The sequence below is a fragment of the Balaenoptera borealis genome (assembly GCF_965194805.1).
Source record: "Balaenoptera borealis genome assembly, chromosome: 4".
Taxonomy (NCBI): Eukaryota; Metazoa; Chordata; class Mammalia; order Artiodactyla; family Balaenopteridae; genus Balaenoptera; species Balaenoptera borealis.
In genome coordinates, this window is record NC_138861.1 from 79214347 (window position 1) to 79239722 (window position 25376).

The 25376-nt window shown below is 41.3% G+C and overlaps 1 protein-coding gene across 1 annotated transcript in view; it reads left to right on the forward strand.

Moving 5' to 3' along the window:
• The window catches only part of TXK (TXK tyrosine kinase), a 74703-nt gene that overhangs the window by 3926 nt on the left and 45401 nt on the right, over nt 1–25376 (forward strand). The window contains exons 2-6 of the mRNA XM_082390686.1: nt 13882–13930; nt 14975–15077; nt 15781–15986; nt 18556–18621; nt 23302–23356. Coding sequence (XP_082246812.1) covers nt 13882–13930; nt 14975–15077; nt 15781–15986; nt 18556–18621; nt 23302–23356 — 479 coding nt within the window. The remainder of the gene's footprint in view (nt 1–13881; nt 13931–14974; nt 15078–15780; nt 15987–18555; nt 18622–23301; nt 23357–25376) is intronic.

Genomic DNA, 25376 nt, shown 5'->3' on the forward strand with positions numbered 1-25376 from the left:
TATATATAAAATAAACAGTGAGGGTTGAGACAAGGATTAGCTTACCCAAAGGATTGAATAGGAGACCACCTATTAGTGGGGATATTTTGAGGATCATTCTGTCTGGCCAGAAGGGCATGGGTTTGATGAACTCTCACTGTCCTTTCCAGCTTCTGATAATTTGATTCAACGGTAAGACTCACCTGTTTATTTCTTCCACAGATTGCACTTAGATGTGGCTCCATTTTCTTTTTTTTTTTAAAAAATTAATTAATTTATTTTAAATTTTTGGCTGCATTGGGTCTTTGTTGTTGCACACGGGCTTTCTCTAGTTGCAGTGAGCGGGGGCTACTCTTCGTTGTGGTGCATGGGCTTCTCATTGCGTTGGCTTGTTGCGGAGCACGGGCTCTAGGCACGCAGGCTTCAGTAGTTGTGGCTCGCAGGCTGTAGAGCGCAGGCTCAGTAGTTGTGGCGCACGGGCTTAGTTGCTCTGCGGCCTGTGGGGTCTTCCCAGACCAGGGCTCGAACCCGTGTCCCCTGCATTGGCAGGCGGATTCTTAACCACTGCACCACCAGGGAAGCCGTGGCTCCATTTTCTTCTGGGTAAAACAATGAGTGTTTACTGTTGACCAGAGAAAGCTAAGAGGTGCCCCAGGGTGTGTTACTACTAATCAAAAAAATGTTTATAGGTGTTTTTCGGGCCAGAGTCATTTGGGAAATACATTGGTTGTTTTAAGGGCTGTCATAGAAGTCTGGCCTCATAGGCTGCTGTAGGGCAGGAGGAGATCCTTGTGGAAGGTGCGATATTGATCTTACTGACTGGTGGGCAGAGCCTGGGAGTGGTACCAGGGCACTGCTCCTGTGAGGGTCAGTTTGTGAAACACAATTGGTCGTTTCTCCCAAATAACCCCTGCTCTGAGGACAGACCCAGCCCAGGAGAATCATTTAGGGGACGGGGACCAGGGAGACGTGCTGGGGGTTCGAAAAGCTGACCACCTCCCTTCCCTCCATCTCATCATCACCTAATTTCTCTGTCTTTTCTTCCCAATTTATAAAGTAGAAGGAAAAATAATAATTGGGTGGTTCTTAAGTGTTGGTGTGCCTGAAGTGTGCTTTAGGATACTGTTCAAATGCAGTTTTCTGGACTCATGATTTGATCGGGGGGGTGAGGTAAGGACCGCTTGGTCACACTGCCTTTCTTGGGTCTCTGCTTTCAAAGCCCTCTCTTATTCCTTGTGTGTTTGAGTCCCACGCCAACCCCTTTAAGTTAGTATCTTCTGTTATTTCTTTTACAATTAATACAGAGATAACGAGGGTAGCTGCACAGGCATCTCTAAGGTGGCCCCAGTGATGTCCCCCTCCAGCTGTCCACACCCTTGCACGATCCCTCTCCTTGGGTACAAATGGAGTATGGTAACAGGGATGGATGGAGTGTTACTGGGAGGTTAGGTTACGGCAGACTGTGGCTTCTTCGTGCCCTTGGGCTCCCTGTCTCTTGGATAACCTGCTGCCATGCTGTGAGCATTCTCAGGCAGCCTGTGGAGAATCCCCATCACCAGGAACCATGCCACCAAGGCCAGCGACAGCCATGTGACTGAACTTGAAAGTAGATTCTCCAGCAAATCCCAACTCCCCTTTACTACAATTTCGTGAGCTTCATGAACTTCTCAGTTTGATTCAGAGGCGCCCAGTTAAGCAGTGCCTGGACTCCAGACCCACAGAAACTGTGAGATAGTAAACAGTTTCTGCCTCTAGGTTTGGAGCGAATTTGTTTCCAACAATAGATACCTAATTCAGTGGCAAAAGCTAGGAGAGCCATGGACCAAAAAAAGACTTGGCCACTTTTACTACCACTTTGCCTCAGGCTGGAGTTGGTCCCCTTTCTCAAAAATAGGTTCATTGTTAATGTGGACACTAGTATATGTGTCTTTCCTTTTGTTTCTAAACCACTTCACTTCTGTCCCCCTGCAACTGCCTGAAACCTGTAGCAATAATGCTAACAGCAGTCACCATCTGGAACTGCGTCTGTGAGGTTTCCAAGCCTTCTTGTGTGTGACCGGCAGATGCCCCTTCTGTGCAGTGAAGCCCACTGGCTGGCATCTGTCCCCTTCCTGCCCTCGGGGGTCGGGGTTCTGCCCAGTGCTGGCTGCCAGCGGGTCTGGCGGCCAAGCACCTACATCCCAAGCAGGCCAGGTGTCTTGGTTGTGATGTCTGTGAGCTGCTCGTGAACTTGGAGCTCACGGGCCACAGTCTCCTAGGAAACACTGCTCTGAGACCTGGGGTTGGAGGAGACGTGGGCAAGATGCCTGCAAAGTCCGCCTCATGCCAGCTCAGGACTGGGAAGGAATAAAATTCCTGTGTGGAACAAACAAGGGCTTCCGGTGCTGGAATGTTTGGTGCCCGGGGCTTTGCTGGCTGAAGCTGTGAACAGAGGAGCCATCAGTCTTCAGGGAGACTCTGCCTTTCCCTTCAGCATCTTTGCTCCTGGGACCCTGTCTCCCCTGGTGCCCAGTGCCCCATGCAGCTCCCCAGGCTTCCGGAGTCTCTGCACTCCTTCCCCGCACACAGCGCCCCTCAGGCCCAGCCAGGCCAGCACCCTTCTCCTCCTCCACCCAGATTATTGGTTACTGTCCCATGAGCTAGCTGCCTGTTTCCTGTTAGGAACCAACAAATCCCTAATGGAGTTGTTCCCCTTACTTGAAGGTTTCACAGACAGGATAATGTCCAGAAGCTAAACCCATCTAATAATGGGTTGCTAACTTATTTTGTCCATACATTCAAAAACACTAACATCTCTGATGACTATCATTTCTTAGAAGAACGGACATTTTAATATCAAAAGGAAGCACAGTGTTCTTTCAGTAATTCTGTTGAAAGGAGTGCCCTTTTAATATCAAAGGAGGCACACACACAAAGCAAGGATAATTTAATGCTTCAGATATATAAAGAGCATAAATTCAGAATCAAGGATATCTTTAAAAAATTTTTTAATTTAAATTTTATTTTATATTGGAGTATAGTTGATTTATAATGTTGTGTTAGTTTCAGGTGTACAGCAAAGTGATTCAGTTATACATATTCATATATCCATTCTTTTTCAGATTCTTTTCCCATATAGGTTATTACAGAATATTGAGTTGAGTTCCCTGTGCTATACAGTAGGTCCTTGTTGATGATTTGTTTTATATATAGTAGTGTGTATATGTTAATCCCAAGCTCCTAATTTATGCCCCCCACCTTTCCCCTTTGGTAACCATAAGTTTGTATCAAGGATAACTTTTTAAATTGAATAAATGTTTCCGTGAAAAACTCAGTGTATTTCTCTCTCTCTCTCTCTTTCTTTCCCCTGTCCTTCCCTCTCTCGCCCTCTCCCTCTCTATTTTCTTTTCTCTCTTTCTCTCATTGGTGTGGATTCTTGGTCTGGTGTACAGAAAGTCTTTTCTGGTGCCTGCTTAGAGGTAGAAATTCAGGTTAAAAAAAAAGCTAGCTATGTGTCACACCTCCCAGATGATATGGGTTAAGTCCATTAACATGTATCTGGTCTTCAGAAGTCCCTTAAATAGATCTAGTGGTGGGAATTTATTACAGTCATGAGGAGGTTTGACCTTTCTGTAAATTTCTGGAAAAAAAATAAGGCGCTTCTTGTAGTGAACTTAGAGGATCAGTTCCAATTGCCCAGAGCCATTTTTCCAAAGCCACAGGTTTTCCAGACTTTTCCATTCCCCGAGCCCTTCAGCTGTGAGCGCAGCTGCCCTGGAATTCCTCGTCCTAAAACCACAACCTGGATTGTGTGCGTTGGGCCACTAGCCTGGTCTTTGGCGCAAGGCAGTTCTTGAAACGAGCCAGTTATTCATGTTTTCAAATAAAAATCACCGGCCTTCTGCCAGTTATTATAAGCAAACTCAGGAGGACTGAATTTCGCCTGAAGCACTGATTCACAAGGAAACTCTGCCATCGTAAATGCCAGGGGATGGACGTGAGGTTACACAGATATAAAACTGAAAACATTTGAAACGGAGGGAATGCCACCAGCTTCGCTTCTCAGACGGCAGTGACCCAGCAGCCCTTCAGCTACCGTTCATCTGCAGGACTGAGAGCGGCGGGGAGCTGTTCGGAGAAGTGGTGCTTCTCCCACTCGCTCCCTTCCAGCGCCCCCTGGTGGAAACCCGTCCCCAAGCCGAGCCCCGCTGCAGCCACGCACACAAGCAGAAAGCTGTTAGGAGACCTGCACGGGCGGGAGAAGGGGGAGCAAGCCTTCCCAGGAGAGTACGCGAACACTAAATAAAATAAGAGGTTCGACTCCCTTACCCATGAGGGACGTGCCAGTTCCTAAAGGTCACGGAGATTACGCCGGGATGTGATGCCCTTTTCCTGATTTGCTGGTGCAAGATAGATAATTAAAGATATTTGCTGGGGAATAAGAAGCAGATGAAAAGACTAGCGCAGATGTAAGCCTGGGAGGGGAAGCTCCGGCTCCTTCCTGCGATAATCCTCCACCGTGAATATAACCTTCCAGCAGGCAAATAGTCATTGCCCATCTCTGGGGCATTTTAGGTTGTCTCTGGCAAAGACCAGATATGCATGAGTTTCTGCCTTCATTGGGGATTTTATAAAGGCGAAAAAGGGCTTTCTCTCTGCAGGTTAGTGAGAAAAACAATTCAAAGAATGGCTTCTGTAACCACAGCAGGCGTGTGGCAGTGACTCTCCATTTACCCACTCACCTGGAAGACCTGTGATGCTATAAATAGAAAATGACCACAAATCTAATAATCATTGCTATCTGCTTTGGCAGGAATCAATACTTCAGTCTGTAAGTAAAGAGGCCTAGTGTCTTGAAGAGTCACGCCAAGCAAGGAACACCAGGAAGCTGTTTGGCTTTCACAGCTTGTTTTCTACTCACTCATCAATTATTTATTGGGCAGCGACTAGTTGCTAGCAACTGTGCTGGGCAGAACTGAACCATAAACAAGGCAGAGGTTGTCCTCGCTGCTCACAGCTATTCTTGGTCTTCAGGGGAGACAGAACAAAACCGTGTCATAATTAAAGCTGTGGCAGAGTAGTACCTTTATTTGAAGGCAGTTGTCTTTGCTACTGAATGAGGACAAATAAATGCTTCTGAAAAAACTTCCTCCTAAATTCCAGGCTGCAGAAGAGAGTAAAGATAACCGAGAGATTGCTGTTGGGTTTATAGTCCACTCTGTTGGTGTGTAGTCATGTATGGTAAATTCAGTGAAGGGGGGGGGGAGCCTTTTCCTAGTCCCCAGATATCATTCCTGCTGACAAATACCAGCAATTTCTCTTTGGAAGTTCTATATGTTTAATTTAAGGTATAATAATGGTTAATTTTATGGGTCAACTTGGCTGGGCCGTGATGCCTAGGTAGTGGGTTAAATGTTACTCTGGATGTTTCAGTGAAGATATTTTTTGTGTGAGATTAACATTTAAATCAGTGGATCTTTAGTAAAGCAGATTACCAGACATAATGTGGGTGGGCCTCATCTAATCAGTTGAAGGCCTTAATAAACCGAAGACTGACCTCCACTAAGCAAGAAAAAAGTTGGCCAGCAGACTGCCTTTGGACTCAAACTGCAGCTCTTCCCTGAGTCGCCAGCCTACGCCGTCAGATTTTGGACTCACCAGCCCTCACGATTGTGTGAGCCAATTCCTTAAATCAGTTTCTCTTTCTCTCTCTCTGATCACTCTGACAAATACAGGTGTCATGCTTACAAATACGAAAATGCCTTTAAAAGAAGCACCGCCGTACATGTTTACTGTTATATCAGTTTACTATCATATCATTTTCACCTTGGCAAGACTAAGCTTCAGAGCATCTCCGGAGAGCTGTGTTGATAGTGGGCAGAGGGCCCCTTAGAGTCCTGAGCGGGGTGAACAGGGGTAGAGAATGGGCTCGGAACACAGGAGTTGTGGGGTTGAAGGTCAGCTTTGGCTTACTTGGCCTTCTTCCCATTTTGTCTTCAGAGGGAGAACCATAGTGTGCTTCTATCTGTTTACGTTAAATCTGCTCTTTGAATACACAATACATACTTGCTGAATGAGTTCTAGGGAACTAAGTGAGGGAAAAGGTTGGACATTAAATGAGCAACTGCTCTGTTCTAGACATTTCATCTCTGCTGTCTTATGCAATCTTCTCATCCACAAGGACTGTCTCATTATTATGCTCATGGACTCAGCCAAGCTCTGTGGGCTTAAATTCAATCTCAGCTGCTTTTTAGGTATGTAGCTTTGGACAAGTGACTGAACCTGTCTGTTACTCAATTTCTTCATCTGTGAAATGGGGATAATTACAGGACCTATTTCAGTGTGTAGGGAGTGAGTTAGTATAGGATAGTAAGATCTTACTGTAGTCCCTGCATATGGTAAATGCTTTGTTGGTGGCAGTGGGGAACTGCCTTTCCTAGAAGGTAGGTTTTATTTCTAACATTTTCCAGATGAGGCTCCTGAGTAATTGCCCCAAATCATACTGTCGCTACAAGAAAATGGAGTCGTGATTTGACTTCAGGTTACCCTGACCCTAGTGACTGCTCAACCCCATATGCTGTCCTTATACAGAAAAAAAACTTTTGAACACCAGGTTTTAACCATTTCATTTAACATCTCATGGATTGATGCTTGATTTTGGATAAGCTGCCACTGCTTTTTCTCCTTCCCACCTCCTTCCTCCTCCTCCCACTCCTCCTACTTCTCCCTCTCCTTCTTCTTTTTTACTATATCTGGAACAAAAGGTTAGACTTATGACTTACTACAAGCTCCGGAAGTCTGTCTTCTTCAACTTTACTGTTCCACTTAGTCAAAAGGACGTGGTCAACCTAGCTTTCTCTGCGGCCAGTGTCGAGCTGTGAGATACCATGTGGTAGAATGAGTTACTGACAAATAGAGCCTAAATGTAACGTGATGGTGTAGATATTGGGGAGGCGTTATTTAACAGCTATCTATTGAGTTCTTGCCCTGTACCGGGCTCTGATGCTGGATGCTATGGACAAGAGAAAAAACCATGAGACTCAGACCGTGAAATTGAAGAGTTCACAATCTAGTGCAGTGGTTCTTAACAAGGGGTAATTTTTGCCCACAGGGGACATCTGACAATTCCTGGAAACATTTTGGTCTTCACACCTGGGTGGGGGAGGTGGGTATTAGAGGAGTGAGGCAGCTGTTGGTACTGGCACCTAGTGCGTAGGGGCCAGGGGTGCTGCTCAACATACTATAATACACGGGACAGCTCCTGCAGCAAAGCACTCATCACTCTAAGGTGTCAATAGTGGTGAGACTGAGAAGCCCTGTGAGAGATGAAGGCTGCACAAAGAAAAGTAAATAACCATTGAAGATGGTACCTCATTATGAGCCACAGAGCAAGACAGATAACAGTGCTTTGGAAGCCGAAGGAAGATTACGTGGGAGTGGATTGCAATGGAAGCCTTTTTTAAGCCGGGGGCAGAAATGTGCAAGGTGTCTGTGAGAACAGTGAGCAGAAGGATAGAAGCTGGTGTAATAGGAATTGGTGAACACTAAGAATCAGGGTGGGGCTGGCCAGATTACGGAAGGCCTCGGAAATAAGGAAAGATATAATCTTGTTGCCATATGTAATTGAGAGTCTATTTTATTTTATTAATTTAATTAAAGGAGTGAAGGAGAGAGTAGGGAAGGCTGACAGCTGGGGGAAGAATGGTCCAGGCAGAACAAAAGCGAAGAGCCTTGGGTGAGAGCCTTCCTGGTGCAGAAGCACCGTGGGGGCAGTGTGGGTGGGGTGAAATGAGCACAAGCACATCGGAGAGAAGGTGAGAGGCACCAGGAGGCCAGGTCCTGGACGGTTTAAGGGCGATTATGAGAAAATTGGCTGTAACGCACAGTGAAATGGAGAGCCATTGTGGGTTTGTGAGACAAGGGGTAGCATGACCTGACCTAGGTTTTAAATTAATTACTGTGGCCGCTGAAAAATCAGCCATAAAGGGTGGGGGGGATGGGATTAAGTGTAGAAGCAGAAAGAAGTTAGGAGGCTATTGGTATAATCCAGATAATGGAGACTTAGACCTTGGTAGTAACAGAAGGGTGGGGAAAAGCAGTAACATTCTGTGTGTGTGTGTGTTTTAAATTGCGGTGAAATGTAATTAACATAAAATTTACCATTTTAACCATTTGTAAGTGTAGAGTCCAGGAGCATGAAGTCCAAGCACATTATTGTACGATCATCACCATTACTCACCTCCAGAACTTTTTCATCATCTCAAGCAGAAACTCTTGGATACAGTTGTAAGGAAGAGTCAGCATGCTCTCCTGATGGATTGGGCTGGGGTGTGAGAGAAAGAGAGGAGTCAAAGATAACTCCAAGATCATTGGCCTGAGCAGCTGGAAAAATGGAGTTGCTCTTGACAAGATAGAGAAGAGTGGATAGACGAGTTTGGGTTGGGGAGGAAGAAGAGAGGAGTTCAGATTTCTTCCTGTGAATTCGAGGTGTCCACTAGACATCCAAGTGGAGAATTTGAGAGTGCCTTTGGCTATGCAAGTCTGGAATTCATTGGAACTGGGGTAGAGGTGTACATTTGGGTGTCATCAGCAGATAGATGGCTTTTAAGACACAGGAAGGAATGAGATAATCAAGGGAGTGAATAAGGCCAAGTAAAGAAATCAAAAGCTTTGGGGCAGCCTAGCATTAGACCCAGTCTAAGAAGTTAGCGGGGAGGAGAAGAAAGCAGTAAAGGAGACTGAGAAGAAGGAAGACCAGGAGGACATAGTGTCAAATGCTGCTGAGAGCACAGGTAAGATGAGGCCTTAGAATTGACCATTGTTTATAGCAGTGCATGGGACCCTGGTGACCCTAACAAGAGCAGATTTGGGAAGTAGTAGGATCAAAAGCTTAACTGGGATGGGTTAAGAGAAAATGGGAGGGAAAGAATTGGAGGCAGCAAATACAGACTGCTAATTAGTATAAATGGGGAGCAAAGCTGATGGAAGAAATAAGATCAAGGGTAGTTTGTTTTGTTTTGTTTTTAAGAGGTGAAGTAGCAGTATATTTATATGCTATTGGGAAGGATCCAGTAGAGAGGGGGGAAATGGTGATGTAGGAGAGGGGAGGAGTATTTAAAAATTTTTGAATTTGAATACCTCTACATGGGACTTTTTTTTTTTTTTTTTTAATAAATTTATTTATTTATTTTTGGCTGTGTTGGGTCTTCGTTTCTGTGCGAGGGCTTTCTCTAGTTGCGGCGAGCGGGGGCTACTCTTCATCGCGGTGCGCGGGCCTCTCACTATCGCGGCCTCTCTTGTTGTGGAGCACAGGCTCAGTAATTGTGGCTCACGGGCTTAGTTGCTCCGCGGCATGTGGGATCTTCCCAGACCAGGGCTCAAACCCATGTCCCCTGAATTGGCAGGCGGATTCTCAACCGCTGCACCACCAGGGAAGCCCTCTACGTGGGACTTTGACACAGCATTTTGCCGCAGTCCATACCATACTCTGCTTGCTTCTCTCACTTGTATAACCTACATTGGACTTCACATTTCTTGGCCTGGATGGATGCATGTCTGTATGGGGCTCTAAGGCAACACTAGAGTAAATCGGTAAGAATGCAAATTAGAACCACTCCTGCCAAGGTAGACAGAGCCCCCAAGTGCTAAAATACCCTGTTTGGGGGGAGTGTTTTTGGCAATTTGCTCATGCAGAGGCCACCAGATGAAAACTGACAGTCAGAAGCAGTTGAGATCCAAAAGCCTAATAATACACAATGTAGTGAAGATTTGTGGAACTCTATCTTGGTCCCTGGAAGTCAACTTTGTGTTTCTTGGTGCAGGCTAAGGAAGAAAGTTATTAAATCAGGGGTGAGTGATCTCACAGCAGTGGGAGCAAAAGTGAATCTTTGCCTGGGCTTGGACTGGAATTGTATCTCCAGAGTAGAAATGAGATGTTTACCCCTGGACCACCAATGTGTCTGTAGCCCAAACATTGAATAACAGCAATATCCAAACTGGAGAAAGGCAAGTAACTAATGCATGGATCTAGGTTTTGAAGGTGAAAGGAAAAGGAACCAGTATATATTGATTACTATGTTGGATATCTTTATTCTTATCCACCCTATTCTACCCTGTGGGGATTAAATGTGGAAGCCAGCCTCCATCGTGGCTCAGCGAGCCCGGCCTCTTGGTATTCATTCTTCTCCACCTTGCACTCTATCCTGGAAAAGTAATCTATAGGGCTTGGTTCAGCATGCTTCTGAGCCGTCTGGCTTCTGGTTACATTACACCCATGGGGAGCCCTGGAAGGAAGCTGTGGTGAGGTTACCTTGAACTGGCTGTGTCCCTCTACAGCAGATCATTGCTCCTGTAAAATGGTCTCTGCTCTACTTAACTCTCTCACTTTCCTGGGCCTTTTGGACATGGGGATGGTGACAGTTCCACTATTGCTGGACCCAGGTGTCTGCACATTCTTTATTGTTACTTTACCCCCTTCTACACCTTTGTAATTAGTCTCTTTGTAAATAAACCCTTCTAAAAGTATTCTAATTTAAGTATGTCTTGTTTTATATTATAGGCCTGACTGATACCATAATTGGTATCATAAATGGCTCTAGGAAACAGAGTCAAAATTGGATCTGGGATTTATTTGGTCATATAGTTAGAGGTCCAGGGATAGCCTTATTGCTGGGAGAAATAACTCAATTTTCCATTACTCCAATTATCATTGGTGGTAGCCTGGGATGAAGGGGAAAATGTTGGCTATATATGGAGCCTCTGAAAGTCCCATTGTGAGAATCACAGCACAAACCCTCAGAAATTTGGAGTAATGACTTGACCCTGTGCTGATAACTATTTTTGATTTTTTTTTTTTTTTTGGCCGCACTGCGCGACACGCGGGATCTTAGTCCCCCAACCAGGGATCGAACCTGTGCCCCCTGCAGTGGAAGTGCGGAGACTTAACCACTGGACCGCCAGGGAAGTCCCCACTATTTTTGATTTGAAAAGTAGTTCCTGGCTTCCTACTGGTGAAGACTGAATGCTCCAACCATGCCATGAAATGTTTATGCGATCCAAACTGAGTGAGCCTGTCATGAGCTGTGTTATCTGATTCACTGAACCAAAAAATTGGGCATGTGTAGGAGTAATCCATAATAATATGGAAATGGTGTATGTGAAAGTGGGCCCCCGTAGATCCAGAAGGCTCAAGAAAACTTCATGAGCAGGTGACATTCACATAGTACCTGTTCTTTCTGCTTCTCCTTCGACTCACACCCAAGACCGCAAGAGGAATTTCCCATCGGGCCTGATTTACAGATAGATCTGCATCCCAAACCCACATGAGCAGGAAATGAACAGCCATCATGCTACAGCCCTATTCAGAGGTAGCCTGAAAGATGGTGTTGAAGTAACATTCTCCTTGAACTTCAAGAAGTACATCAGTTTATTCACTTCATTAGGGACAGTTAGTCTGAGGCATCGATCTACATTGACTCATAGGCAACGGCAATAAAGTTAGCCTGCTAGTTCAGGAACGTGCAAAGAACAAGATTGGGAGGTTGGTGAAAGATCTGGGGAGGAATGTGTTTGAAACTCTTGGAATGGGGACAAAATGAGAAGATGTAACCAAAGGTCTACAAGATGATCCATTTTGTGGAGTCAGCCTTTTCTTAGTTTCATTGGTGCTGGCACAGTGATTCTCTGAATAGTCTTACCATGTGTCCTGTAATTCAGAAGCAGCTGGCTTAATAGGACAGAGGAATGGCCTGCTAAAGGCTCAATTGCTATGACAGCTGGGAGACAACATCTTGCAAAGTTGGAGTGGTGTCCTATCGTATACAATAAATGCCTTAAGCCAGCAGCAAATATGGTGTTGTTTCCGTATAGCCAGTGTGTCTGAGTCTGGGAACTAAGGAGTAGAGATTGGAGTGGCCCCTCTCACCACCTAATAACCCACTGGATATTGTTATTCTCTTTCCCTGTGACTTTGGATTTGGTGAGTTTGGAGGTTCTAGTGCCCGAGAGAAGAATCCTTTTGTTAGGGAACATTGGAAGTTGAGATTGCCCTCTAACCATTTTGGGATTCCTTGTATCAGCGAATTGATAGGCACAGGAAAGGGTCAGTGTAGCTGGGCTGAGTATCCTGATTACCAGGAATTGGGTTCATTCTTCACAATGAGGACAATGAGGACTTTGAAACTCAGGGAATTCACTAGCTTCATTTCTTAAAATTCATAATAGTCCTGGTCAGTAGAAAACTGTAACAACCCCATTAAGACAATACCAACTAAGGACCCAGATCCCACAGGAATGAACATTTGGGCAATTCCATTAGCTAAAGTACCTCCTTCGGCCAAAGTGTCGGCAGAGGCAAGGGGGCACAAGGAATGAATGGTGACAGAAGGTATCTGTGATCAGCTTAGGACTCAGGACAGCTTAAGAGGTGGGAATTGTAGCAGCTATGTCCTATGTTACTCTTCTTTTCTCCTCGTTTCCTTCTCTACCTGACTTAAGAATCCTAATGGTGGTTAATGTACTAGGTTTCAGGTGGGAGTATGATCAAATTGACATCACCTGGTGATAATATGGTAGCTGATGGGACTCTATTTCATCCCTTGTTCTGGAGACATAGAGTGGATGCTGAGAGGTAGATTGTACTGGATGTCTTCTGCTTGTACCCCTCTTCCATGTTCCAGGACTTTAGAGAAAATATCTAATTTAATCTTCTCAACAACCCTATAATGATAATAGGTCTTCTTGATTACCCTCTTACTATTGATATATACCTGGCATTGTTCTGCGTGCTTTATATGAATTCATTCAATTAATCCTCATAGTAGCCTTACATGCCTAGTATCCTATTATTCCCATTTTACAGATGAGGAAACTTAAACACACAACAGTTAAGTAACTTGCCCAAACCCACAAAGTTGGAGATTAACCTCTGCCCCTTAAGGCTTCTCAAAGGGGGTAGGTATGATTATCTTGTTTTCACAGATAGGAAAACAAAGACTTAGAGAAGTAAAGGGACTTATCCCAGATATAGTCAGCGCCCTGCCCCCTACCCCCCCAACTAGAATTCATCCTTAGATCTTTCTAACCTCAAAGCTAATGCTCATGTCTAATGTACTCTGCTTCCTTAACAATGATTCATTTTCAGGGGTCAATATGAGAAAGTGCTGCTGTGAAATGCAGATTCTATGAACATAAAACAGCTTTTGATAAATTCAAAATTTATGGTTTGAAAAAGGCAAATGGTCTAACTTAAATAGAGATTAAACTTGACAGTAGAAGTGTAAGCATGACCCAGATTTACTAGATAGCTAGTGCTTTCTTTAAATATTCAGTTTATGTTTGGACCTAATCCACAGAAAATTTGAGAGCCAAAAAGGTATAAATGTATTTTGATACATAATATATAAAAATAAAATAAATATGTTAAATTATATTATTATATAATATATTAAGTATATTTATATTACTTTATGTAAATATATAAAATATATATTAAAATATTTTTGAAGAAATGCGATGGACCTAATTCAAAATCCCTGGTAACAGATTTCCTAGGAGAACATTGTTTCTGGAATCATGTTCTTTTGTATACTTGTCAACTGACATTAGCCCTGATCAAGGTAAAGAGGAATACAATGGTCATTTATCATTCACAGACTGAGGAAATGCATGAAACCAGACCCAGGAACAAGAGCCTGAGAAGGGAAACCACAGTGGCCGGGGTGCCAGTAACTTCTTTTTGTGTTAGTGACAGTTTTTCATCTACTAGTGAAGAAGGGCACGGTCAAGACTTTGCATATGCTTTGCAATACTTTCTGTCACCCGTACCCTCAGGGATTTCCTCCTTTGAACTAGCACCAGCAGCCTCCACTATCCAATATCACGGACTCACGGCTTTCTAACAGTTGAGAATGATCTGCTTTTCAGATAATACCATCCAGTCGATTTTCTGCTGTTGCTGTTCCGTGCAGAAGCGGTAAGTCTTCTTCCGAGGGCAACTTCTTGGAAATTAATTCATTCCTTTTCTTTATTGTCTGTCGAGTCTCCACGTCTCTTTGTATCTGCTGTTGCCTCTGCCTGGGAAACCCTACTCCCATTTTCTTCCTGTTGAATGGCCATTCATTTAAAGCTAGCTATAGGTCAAATGTCAGGTCTGTGATGCTTCCTTGATCCTCTTGGATTTAGTTGCTCCTTCCATTGTGTTCCCAGAGCACGCGGCTTGGTTCTTTATTTAATACTTATTTCATGTATGCTATTTGTATATCTGTGTTTCACTCTGTAATTTTTACCTTTTAAGGGCAAGAATCCTGTCTTGTTTATTTGAGTATCTCCCCGAAACTATCAGTGTATTTTACACTTTGGTGCCCAGCAAATGATGTATAAGGATAAAATCCAGCACACCATGATAATAATAATAAGAGCCAACATTTAATGGGAGTGTTCTACATGTCAGACTGTGCTAAGAAGTTTGCATATTTTAGCTCAAGTAACTCTCAAAACCACCCTTTTTTTTTTTTTTTTACAATCCCCATTATACAGATGAGGAAATTGAGGCTTAGGTTAGATTGCTTACCCAAGGCCACACTGTGAAAATGGCAGATCTGGGATCTAAACTCATGTTCTTATCGCTACACCATGTCTACTTATAACAATAGATACCACCGAATGAGGTGATGCATATAAAATGATAAACACTGTGCCTGACAGAGTAAGATCTTCATTATCATGATTATAATTGTACGCCCTTAATATGCACCAGACTCCGTATTGGGCACATGATATGTGTTTTCTCAATTTTATTTCATAACAACTCTATACGCTCTTAGCATCTCTAGTTCCCAGATTTAAAAAAATGAAGTTCTGAGAGGTAGTACCTTGTCCAAGGAAATGGAGTTTGGAAGTCTTCTAAAAAAAAAACAATAGGAAGGAGATTTTTCTACTAGTTTGTGATAATCTAGTAGATTCATAGATAACTTAAGTACAAATAATCATTTGTAACATGATTATTTTTCAATGTCAGACAAGTGAGGACACAAATAAGCCTTAGCAAAGATGAAGAACTTTCAGAAAAATACACGCAGCGTCGCAGACCATGGTTCAGTGAATTGCCAAGTAAGAAGCAAGTGAGTATCGTTTTGATGGGGGTGAAGGGGTAGAGGACGGTGGCATTTTTAGGGTCTGAGCCTCATGAGGTACCGTTTGCTGCCATGCCCAGAACCTAGTATCGTGGTTGGCACATAATGAGTTCTCAGTAAACATTTAGTGAATCGATGTCCTAGAAGAAAGTGAAAGACAAAAACCAACCAACCAACCAACAAACAAAAACAGTTAAAATAGACTACTCTGCTATATTTTGGCAGAACTGAAATTGGGAAAAAATGTATTCTGGCTACTGCCATTTTGAGGCCAGGATTAATTTTCAGTTCAGTGGTGGAGAATCAGTTTTCTTGGGAAGTGTGATAAGCCCAAACACAAGCTTACAGCACACGAAAGGGAAGAGCGGTTTTTCTTTTTCCAGGAGAGAAAAATCCTTGAAGTGAAACTATTAAGGAGGAAATAAAATTTTAAGAATTGTGACATGAAAAAAATTCAGTGCAATGCTGGCAAGAGAATTGGTGATCTTGAGAATTTACAAAATGTTGAGTGTGTTGCTGGATCTGGAAGTTGTTCTATAGTTAGTCATTTCCTACGTTTATCCCACCTGGGCTTCTGCTTTGGTGCAGCTGGCTGGGAGAAGTGAGGGGGCAGGCAAATATGCTCTATCCCAATTCTTTTTTAGTACAGATCACTAAAACAATAGCACGACTCACTCTTTAGTTTTTACAGTCCAACAGGGGCCGAGTGCAGCCATCAAAACGCAAGCCGCTGCCTCCCCTCCCAGCCTCTGAGTTTGCTGAAGAGAAGATCCAAGTCAAGGCACTGTATGATTTCCTGCCCAGAGAGCCCTGTGATTTAGCCTTAAAGAGAGCAGAGGAATACCTGATCTTGGAGAAGTGTAATCCTCACTGGTGGAAGGCAAGAGACCGCTTGGGGTAAGACTGATGGCTTAGTCTTTACCAAATCTCTCATCTATCATTCTCTGAAGACTTCTGAAGCATGACATAGACTCCGTTTAGTGGCTCATTTAATCCAGGTTTATAATTCTTCCTCGTAAATGAAACAGAAGCTGTTCCCACACCTCCCCATCTGTATGAAAGAGCATTATAGCACCATGATTTCAGGCAGACTCTCCAAACTAGGTACATGTGGCTTTATATCCTGATGTTGCCGTGTACTGTTGTGTGTCCTTGGGCAAGTCACTTACCCTCTCTGTTTCCCTCCCTCCCTCCCTCCCTCCTTTCCTTCATTTCTTTCTTCTCAGTTATAATTGACATATAACATTATATTAGTCTTAAGTATACAACATAATGATTCAATATTTGTATATATTATGAAATACTCACTACAAGTCTAGTTAACATTCATCACCATACATAGTTACAGATTTTTTTTCTTGTGATGGGAACTTTTACGAACTTTTATTTATTCTCTTAGCAACTTTCAAACGTGCAATATGGTACTATTAACTACAATCACCATTCTATACATTATATCCCCGAGACATATTTATTCTGTAATGGGAGTTTTATACCTTCTGATCCCCTTCACCCACTTCACCCCCACCCACCCCTGCTTCTGGCAACTGCCAATCTGTTCTTTCTATCTATGAGCTTGTTTGTTTGTTTCTTCAATTTTTCATTTTTAAAAAGAGTTCACATGTAAGTGAGACCATATAGTATTTGTCTTTGTCTGACTTACTTCACTTGGCATAGTGCTCTCCAGGTCCATCCATGTTGTTGTAAATGACAAGATTTTCTTCTTTTTATGGCTGAATAATATTCCTTTGTAGAGATATATACCACATTTTCTTTATCCACTCATCCATCAGTGGATACTTAGGTTGTTTCCACATCTTGGCTATTGTAAATAGTGCTGCAATGAACATGGGGGTGCGTATATCTTTTTGAGTTAGTGTTTTCATTTTCTTCAGACAAATACCTAGAAGCAGAATTGCTGGATCATATGGTAGTTCTATTTTTAATGAATTTTTGTTTCTTTATTTGTAAAATGGGAATGATAGTTCCTACCATACAAGTTCTTATTCTAATTTATGCTTTCTTTGGCAATTTGAATTTTTTTCCTGTTAAGCTCTAAGACAGAAACAGAGACAGTATCTTATTCATTTTCATATTTCTACAATGACTAGTTTTGGAAGTAAACATTGCAGTAGTTTCTGAATTAAATTGGAAAGAAAAAAGACCCTGGGATGCAATAAGACTTCTTTGTGTCAGTTGCAATAGATTACTAATAAGGCCAGACTGGAGTCCTGGGTAGAGAAGAATTCTGAGGAGTATGTGAGCTTTCTGGGAGAGAATGCTGGCATTGATTTCTGATCCTTGTCAAGATTTGGAGATTATAAGTGTCTAAGCATCAGAAGTACATACATACCTCTTTATTTATATTTTCCTGATGATTTGGCTGTGTTACCAGCTCTTGATTGAGTCTCAACATGTGATGGAGACTTTTCAGTGGGAAAAGAGGTATGATGTCCCAGTGATGACAGTAAGTTAGTAGGTTCAGGGCTGTGTAATTAGCTACGGCTGCAGGTGGCCTATTGGCATGACTCAGACTTAAAGAGAAACAACAACAATTTTTAACTTCAAAGTTAATAACTGAATATAGTTTTTTTTTTTTTTAGTATTCAAACATGATAAATAGTACCCAAATTCTGCTTTGCCACACCTCCAAACCCAGTCTCTTTCCCAAAAGGAAGCACCATTATTCATTTAGTGAGTACTTGTCCAGATCATTCTCAATGCACTCTCATGCACATATTGAAACATATGGTATTACTTGCAGATATAATTTACCTAAATCTGACCATACTTTATACATTGCTCTGCAACTTGCTTGTATTCCTCAATAACATGTCTTGGAGATCTTTTCATAATTTTAAATTTCAGATTTCATTGGCGAAGGTATAGGAAAAGAGAAACCCCTCCCCTGCCGATGAGTGTATAAATTGGTACATTTCCCTTCAACAGCAATTTACTGTATCTACTGAAAGATGCACATACTCCGTGACCCAGCAGTTTCCCTGCTTGGTATCTGTCTTAGAGAAATACTTTTACTTGTACACAAGAAGGCTTGTTCAAGTATTTCTTTCCAGCTTTGCTGTAATAGGGGCATGGCTAAACTAGAATATCTATTCTGTGGAATACTCTGTGGCAATTAAAAAGAATTAAGTCAATATCTTTGTAATTGGTATGTTTTTAATCTAGTCACTATGATGTCCCAGTGATCACGTAAGTACACCTTTTCCTCTTTGCAAAGATTTTTGTCAGAAAACGTCTTAAACTATTCACGTTATAAGTCAGAAACTTAGTATTTATCATGCAGAGATTTTAGTTGAAATGAAAAAACTTTTCTTTCTTCTTTCAACAATTTAATTAGTCAAATGAATTTGATTTTCCCCTGCATCCTTGAGGTTTTTAAAAGGATTTTTGCCACTATAATGCCACAGATGTGCCAAGCATTTTGATTTTTGCTTTATCTTTGTAGGAATGAAGGCTTAATTCCAAGCAACTATGTGACTGAAAACAAACCAACCAACTTAGAAATATATGAGTAAGTGTCCTCCAAAGTATGTCCTATGGTTAATCTGTGAAAATTATGTACATTTGGGCAGCTTATAAGTATACATAGCGTTTTTGTTCTGTAAGACCAAAGTAAGGAAAAGAAAGTAACACGGTTGGCAGCTTTAGCCTAAGAGATCTTTGACCCTTATAATGGTTGATGCAGAAACTTCTTCTTCTTAAAATCACTTTTGTTTTGTACGGCCAATTGAAAAAATTTTTAACAATGACAATGTGAAACCAAACACTCGTCTTGCACTTGTTTTAATGCATGTCCTAAATGGAAAAGTTATTATTTTAAAAATGGGGACTTCCCTGCCGGTCCAGTGGTTAAGACTCTGCACTTACACTGCAAGGGGCATGGGTTCGATCCCTGGTCAGGGTACTAAGATCCCTCATGCCATGCAGCGTGGCCAAAAAATTTTAAAAAATTAAAAATGGCATTAATTGTGCATAAATGAAATTAGACTTACTATATAGACACATTACTGTATTTGGCTCATGTTTTGAAATGTTTTAGATATCAAGATGAGAAGTTGGCTAATGTTGTAGTTTGGAAGAACTTTTGGTACGTTACTAGAGTTCTGCTTAGAAATACATTCTTGTTACCCTTATAGGTTTAGAAGATGGAAATCTTAGCAATCACTCTGCAGATCATTCTGCCCCTCATTCTGCAGATCAGAAACTAAGGTTGAGATGTTAAATTTATTTATTTTTATTTATTTTTGGCTGCATTGGGTCTTTGTTGCTGCGCGAGGGCTTTCTCTAGTTGCAGGGAGGGAGGGAGCGGGCTACTCTTCGTTGTGCGCGGGCTTCTCACTGTGGTGGCTTCTCTTGTTACAGAGCACGGCTTCTAGGCCCGTGGGCTTCAGTAGTTGTGGCACGCGGCCTCTAGAGCGCAGGCTCAGTGGTTGTGGTGCAGGGGCCCAGTTGCTCCGTGGTATGTGGGATCTTCCTGGACCAGGGCTCAAACCCGTCTTGAACTGTGAAATGAACAGGGAAGGCATTTACAGTTTGGTCCACCTTGCCTAGTATTACAGGTGTACCACATTCATAGATACTTCAGTCCTCCAGTCTATTTATTTGTTCAGTCTTTTCTATTGTGCACTTAGGATGTACCAGATGTTAGCTGTTCCAGGCCTTGGAAACACAATATAGAATACACAGAAGCAGTCCCTGCCTTCGCGCAATTTACAGCTTCATGGGAAAATAGACATTAAACAACCCCGAATTCACAAATAAATATATCATTTTAAATTGTGATATTATGAAGGAACAGTATGGGGCACAGGGAGAGGGAAGGGGATATAATTTAAATGAGTGTGTTGGGTGGGGAAGACCTTTCTGAGGAAGTGACTTTAATGCCTAAAGGGGGCAGGAGGGAGTTAGGGGCCGAGGGGAGAAGGAATGCTGTGTCCACATGGGCTTCTGACATTTCGGGGGAACCTTTATTCAGAGAAATATTTATGGCTACTTTGGTTTGAAATTAATATCCAAATTATCAACATTACAACGTAAAACGCTGGTTTTCAGTAAGCCTTCAGATTTAACTTGTAAGTCTTGATATACTACGCATAAGTCTAAAAAAATTAAGAACAATCACCTTAATTCATACTCAACATACGAAATGTCTTTAAACAATCCATCCTATTTATAAGCTCAGTTAATTAAATTTCTGGGACCATCTAACTTGCACTGATAAACTGAATAAATTCAGTTTTCTTTTTAAGTATTGTACTTCACATGCCTGACAGGGCAAATTTGCAATTGTAATAGCCCTTTATAAGTCCTTACATGATCCTGGAAGTGTAATAAGTTAAACAGATATATGTGGTAAATCGAGTTCTCTTAACCATATGAATGTTATTTTAAAAATTGGTTAAATTCCCTCAAACTTCAAATAACAAGTTTAAGATTAATTATAAATTTTAAATCAAAGACAAAAACCTGATATGCCAGATTCTCTTAAAATTATAGATATTTTAAATAGCAAACATTGATTATCCTGAGCTGTGGAAATATGAGTCTGATTTATCTAATTGTCTCTACACTGAGTGCTTAACCTTCTCAGGGTTAGAAAGTCACTAAGTGAAGCAGATTCACTAAGTGAAGTGCTTAACCTTCTCAGATCTAATAGGGTTTCTAGGGCTAAAACTCAAGACCACAATACTGTTACTTATTGATCAGAAATCTAAGACTGGCACATGGGAGGCTTACATATATATAAGATGGTTGTACTCAACCACAGTTGGACGTACTGTGAGTCTAATCCTGGTGAGCTTGAGCCAGGATTTTTTTTAATATGTCAATAGAAGGCCCACCACAATCCTGTGTATTGGGGCTTCCATTGAAATCATTCAATATTAGTTTTTAAAAAAATTTTTTTAAATGTATTTACTATTTACTTATTTTTGGCTGCGTTGGGTCTTCATTGCTGTGCGTGGGCTTTCTCTAGTTGCGGCGAGCGGGGGCTGCTCTTCGTTGTGGTGCACAGCCTTCTCATTGCGGTGGTTTCTCTTGTTGCAGAGCAGGGGCTCTAGGTGTGTGGGCTTCAGCAGTTGTGGCTCACAGGCTGTAGAGCACAGGCTCAGTTGTGGCACACGGACTTAGTTGCTCCACAGCATGTGGGATCTTCCCAGACCAGGGCTCGAACCTGTGTCCCCCTGCATTGGCAGGCGGATTCTTAACCACTGCGCCACCAGGGAAGCCCCTCAATATTAGTTTTATAATCAGTGTTGTCTCAGTAAAGGAGTTACAGCCTTACCTATTTGAAAAAAGCAAAACAGAACAAAAACTCTTCTAACTTTTACCAACTGATTTAAAGAGATGAAATTCTGAAATACCATGCTCCCACCTCCTCTAATTTGCATTCATCCTATCTTTTCCTGCCTTACATATATCATTATAATAATGCAGATGGAATTCTGCATTATTTTAAAGGGTCTTAAATTCATCATATACTTCTATCTGGCTATTTTGTTACTACTTTGAAGTCATTCTAAGTATGACTTCCACATGGATGGATTTTTAATTTATATTTAGTCAAAATTAATATATTTATTTTATTTATCACTATAATAAATAAGTACAAAGCAACAAAATTAACACCAACACGACAGCAGGTAAAAAACATTATTTAGAAAAAAATCAATTTATGTTAATCTCTCCCCTTTTGAGTATCATTATGCAGTCTTGGCTTTTTACAGCTTCAGTTATTTCAGTGAGCTATAATCATCATTTTCCTTTTAGCACCCATATTTCAGAACTTAGCCAGTGGGGGGCCCATTAAATTGGTTCCCTGTGTCTTTAATTCTGCCTCATTTATTTTGAAAGAATTTCTTCTTTCTACAGCAAGAGGTCTCAGACTCATCTTGAAATTCCCTTCCACAATATGAATAGTCATTAAAAAGTACTGAATGATATGCACGGTTTAACATCACAGTTACTCTTGTTTCCAGTAGCAGTAAGTAGTCATATAGTCATATTACTTTGATTAGAATCATCTGTAATCATCCCCTATTCTCTGTGGTTCATCTTTTTAAAAGACTGTTTTCAATTTGAGGGCATTAGTGTTTAAAGAACCTGACCCTTCTAATTTAGTGGCAACTTTCTACTATTGAAGGTTAGGGGAAGTCCACATGATACAGGTTCCATCCTCCAAGGCAGGTATGAGTTTCAATCAGCCACCTTTGGGCTCCCCCCACTTGACTTAATGCATCGTTATATATGCACTCTTCCTTCCACTGTCCACAAAAATATTATTTCTGGGAATGTTAGGTTAACTCCTTTTTAAAATCTTGTTTTGAAATGAAAGCTTTTCCGTTTTTCTGTCTCTCTCCTTTGTTCTACCGTTTCCTCTCTCTTTCCTGTACCACATTTGCCTACTGATTGTGTTGTTATACCAAACCATATGTTTAAATTACAGTGTTACTTAATTATGATTACTGTGTGTAGCTCTGGTATTTTAAAGTCATTTAATGATGGGTTCATGCAGAGATAACAGCAAGGTCGGAGGCGGAAAAGGGCTTGGTGAGTTTGAGCCAGGAAAGATTCCCAGTGTGGCCCAAGCTTAGTGAGCGAGGGGAGAAGGAGGAGCTCGATGAGACCCGTGAGGGAGTGGGGCAGGATGATTTGTATATTGTTTCTGTTTACTCTATCAAACCACTGACTTTACCGCAAGGTAACAAACTTAGGAGAGTCAAATAAGTTAGTATGAGTTTTAAGTTCGGAAAGGTAACATAACACATATGTAAGCATGTAAACAAGATGTTCCTCAGGGGAAAGAAATGGCTATTTTTTAGTTTGTTTAACCAAAGCTCCATAAGGTGTTAATTGAAGATGATGACTTCCTAACCACATACCTTTTATGGAAATTTTCAGGAGGTTAAATCATTCAAAATTATATCATAAGTGTGTGTCAGAAAGTTGAATTGAGATGTGATAGAATAAGTAGGATCTTGGCTTGCAATCAATAAAACTGTATTAAACTAACTGACACATTACAGTACGTTATTGTTTATCTGAGTTAAAAATCACTCTGTTTTCTAAAATCAGTTCTGGAGAAAGTTTTTTAAAAATGAAGGAAATGGAGCAGCTTGGGTTTTTTTGTTTTTTTTTTTTCTGGAAAGAAATGGAATATAACATTTAAAAATTATTTTTATTACTTTTACAGGTGGTACCATAGAAATATCACCAGAAATCAGGCAGAACGTCTTTTGAGACAAGAGGTAATTCAATTTATTTGTGAATATTTTCAAAATTTCTGTGAGAGGCACATTATAAAGACTTTACCCAACTAAAAAGTTGTATTACTTGCTGGTTTTGTTTTTTTAGTTCTAAAATATTGTTACAACTTCATCTCTACTACACATTTTCTATGTCGTAAACTAGATATCTTTGTATCAAATCCTGTTTTTCATTGATTTTCACCATAATTTCAGAAATGTCTTCCTCCTGAAATGATTTCAGCTCTAACATACTAAAAATCCTTCATTCACTCTGAAGTGCATTCTGCCAGAAGGGTCTCTGTTTGAATTGCCTGTATACCTTAGCATCAATGACAATACAATATATAGTCTGCCCTCCTGAGCTTAGCTTAGACTCATGAAAAACACAGATATAGAAAAATACACGGGGCTGCACTTTCGTTCTTTGGGAACAAAAGGAAGAGTGGAGTAGCCAAAATATCAAACTCAGATCAAAACTGCTCATCTAGGTCAAAACAAAACAAAACTGCGTATAGTTTAAATTTCCAACTGACGGTAAATATCAACTGTGGGTAAATGTACAGTCAGAACTAGAAAGTAAGTAAGAAGTATATGTGTCATTATGACCTGATGTCGGATGTTGAGGAAATCTAGAAATATGAGCGAGAAAGAATCAGTTCTGTATCTCAAAACTCAGTGCCAGTAATGGCTCAGGACACAGGGATGGTCCAGTTAGTAGCTGGGGGATAGGCTGAGCACGAGGGACACAGACCAGCCTCAGGTGGTGGTGGGGACAGAGGCTGGAGGTCTGGCCTGGCCTCACTGGCTGCGAGGAAATGGAGCATGGCAGCAAATGCAATATCTGCCTGGCATGGTGACATTATACATTAGTGGGTGCAGAATGGACAAAGAAGATGTGATGACAGGCAGGCAGAAGTGGAGAAGGAAAGTCGACAAGTAGGTCCACAGTAAGCAAGCTGGTCACAGGTAATATGGCCCGAATCTCTGGGCTGGGCAGGTTCTACGTGAGGTTCTACATCTGAGAGGAAACCAGAACAGGGCAAGTGTCTGACCTCCCTACAAAGGCTAGAATGGGGAATTTTGTAGCAAACCTTCCCATACCCACAACCCAGATATCGTAAATATCAATAGTAACATTTGGTCATAACATTCTTTAACAAAATAAGACATTACAGATACAGTTAAAGCCCACCCCTCCCTCAGCTTTCTGGTCCTCCCTCACTCGGCAGAGGCAACCACAGTAGAAGGGTGTGTTCCCATTTTGTCCATGTGTTTAATTTTTATCATATATGTGTGCATAGACAACCTATAGTGTTATTTTATGTGTTTTAACATTTGACATCAAGGGGATCATACGTGTGTTGATTTTTAAATTAAACATTATATTTTCAATTTAATTCATATGGGTACACATGGATCAAACACATTCCTTTAACTGCTGTATAATATTTCATGATATGAGTATATAAAAATGTATCCATTTCACTATAGATAAACATCCAAATCATTTCTAATTTTTTAATATTACAAACAGTGCCGCAAAGAACTTCCTTGTCTATGTCATTTTGTACACAAGGTCAAGGGGTTCTTTCAGTTACACCCCAAAATGAAACCATCTGGTCAGAGGGTGTGTGCAGATTTAACATTACTAGATACTGTGTATTCAAATCATGATTCAAAGTACTTGTACTAATTTATACTCTTACAGGGAATGAGTAAAACTGGTTCCCTACATTCTTGCCAACAGCTGGTAGTTTTACACTTTTTTTTTTCTAATTCATTGAAAGAGAAATTTTATATATTTTTTAAAATGTGCATTTCCTTGGTAAACAGTTTGACTGAGTAACTTTTCATGTGTCTTTTGGCCAGTTGTACTGCCTCTGCTGTTACATGCCTGTTAATATCCTTTGTTCATTTTTCTATAGTGTGTTTGCTTTTCTTATACTGATCAATACATATTTTTAAAATATATTCTGAATACCAATCTTTTGGCAGTTATGTGTTACAACTATATTTTTTT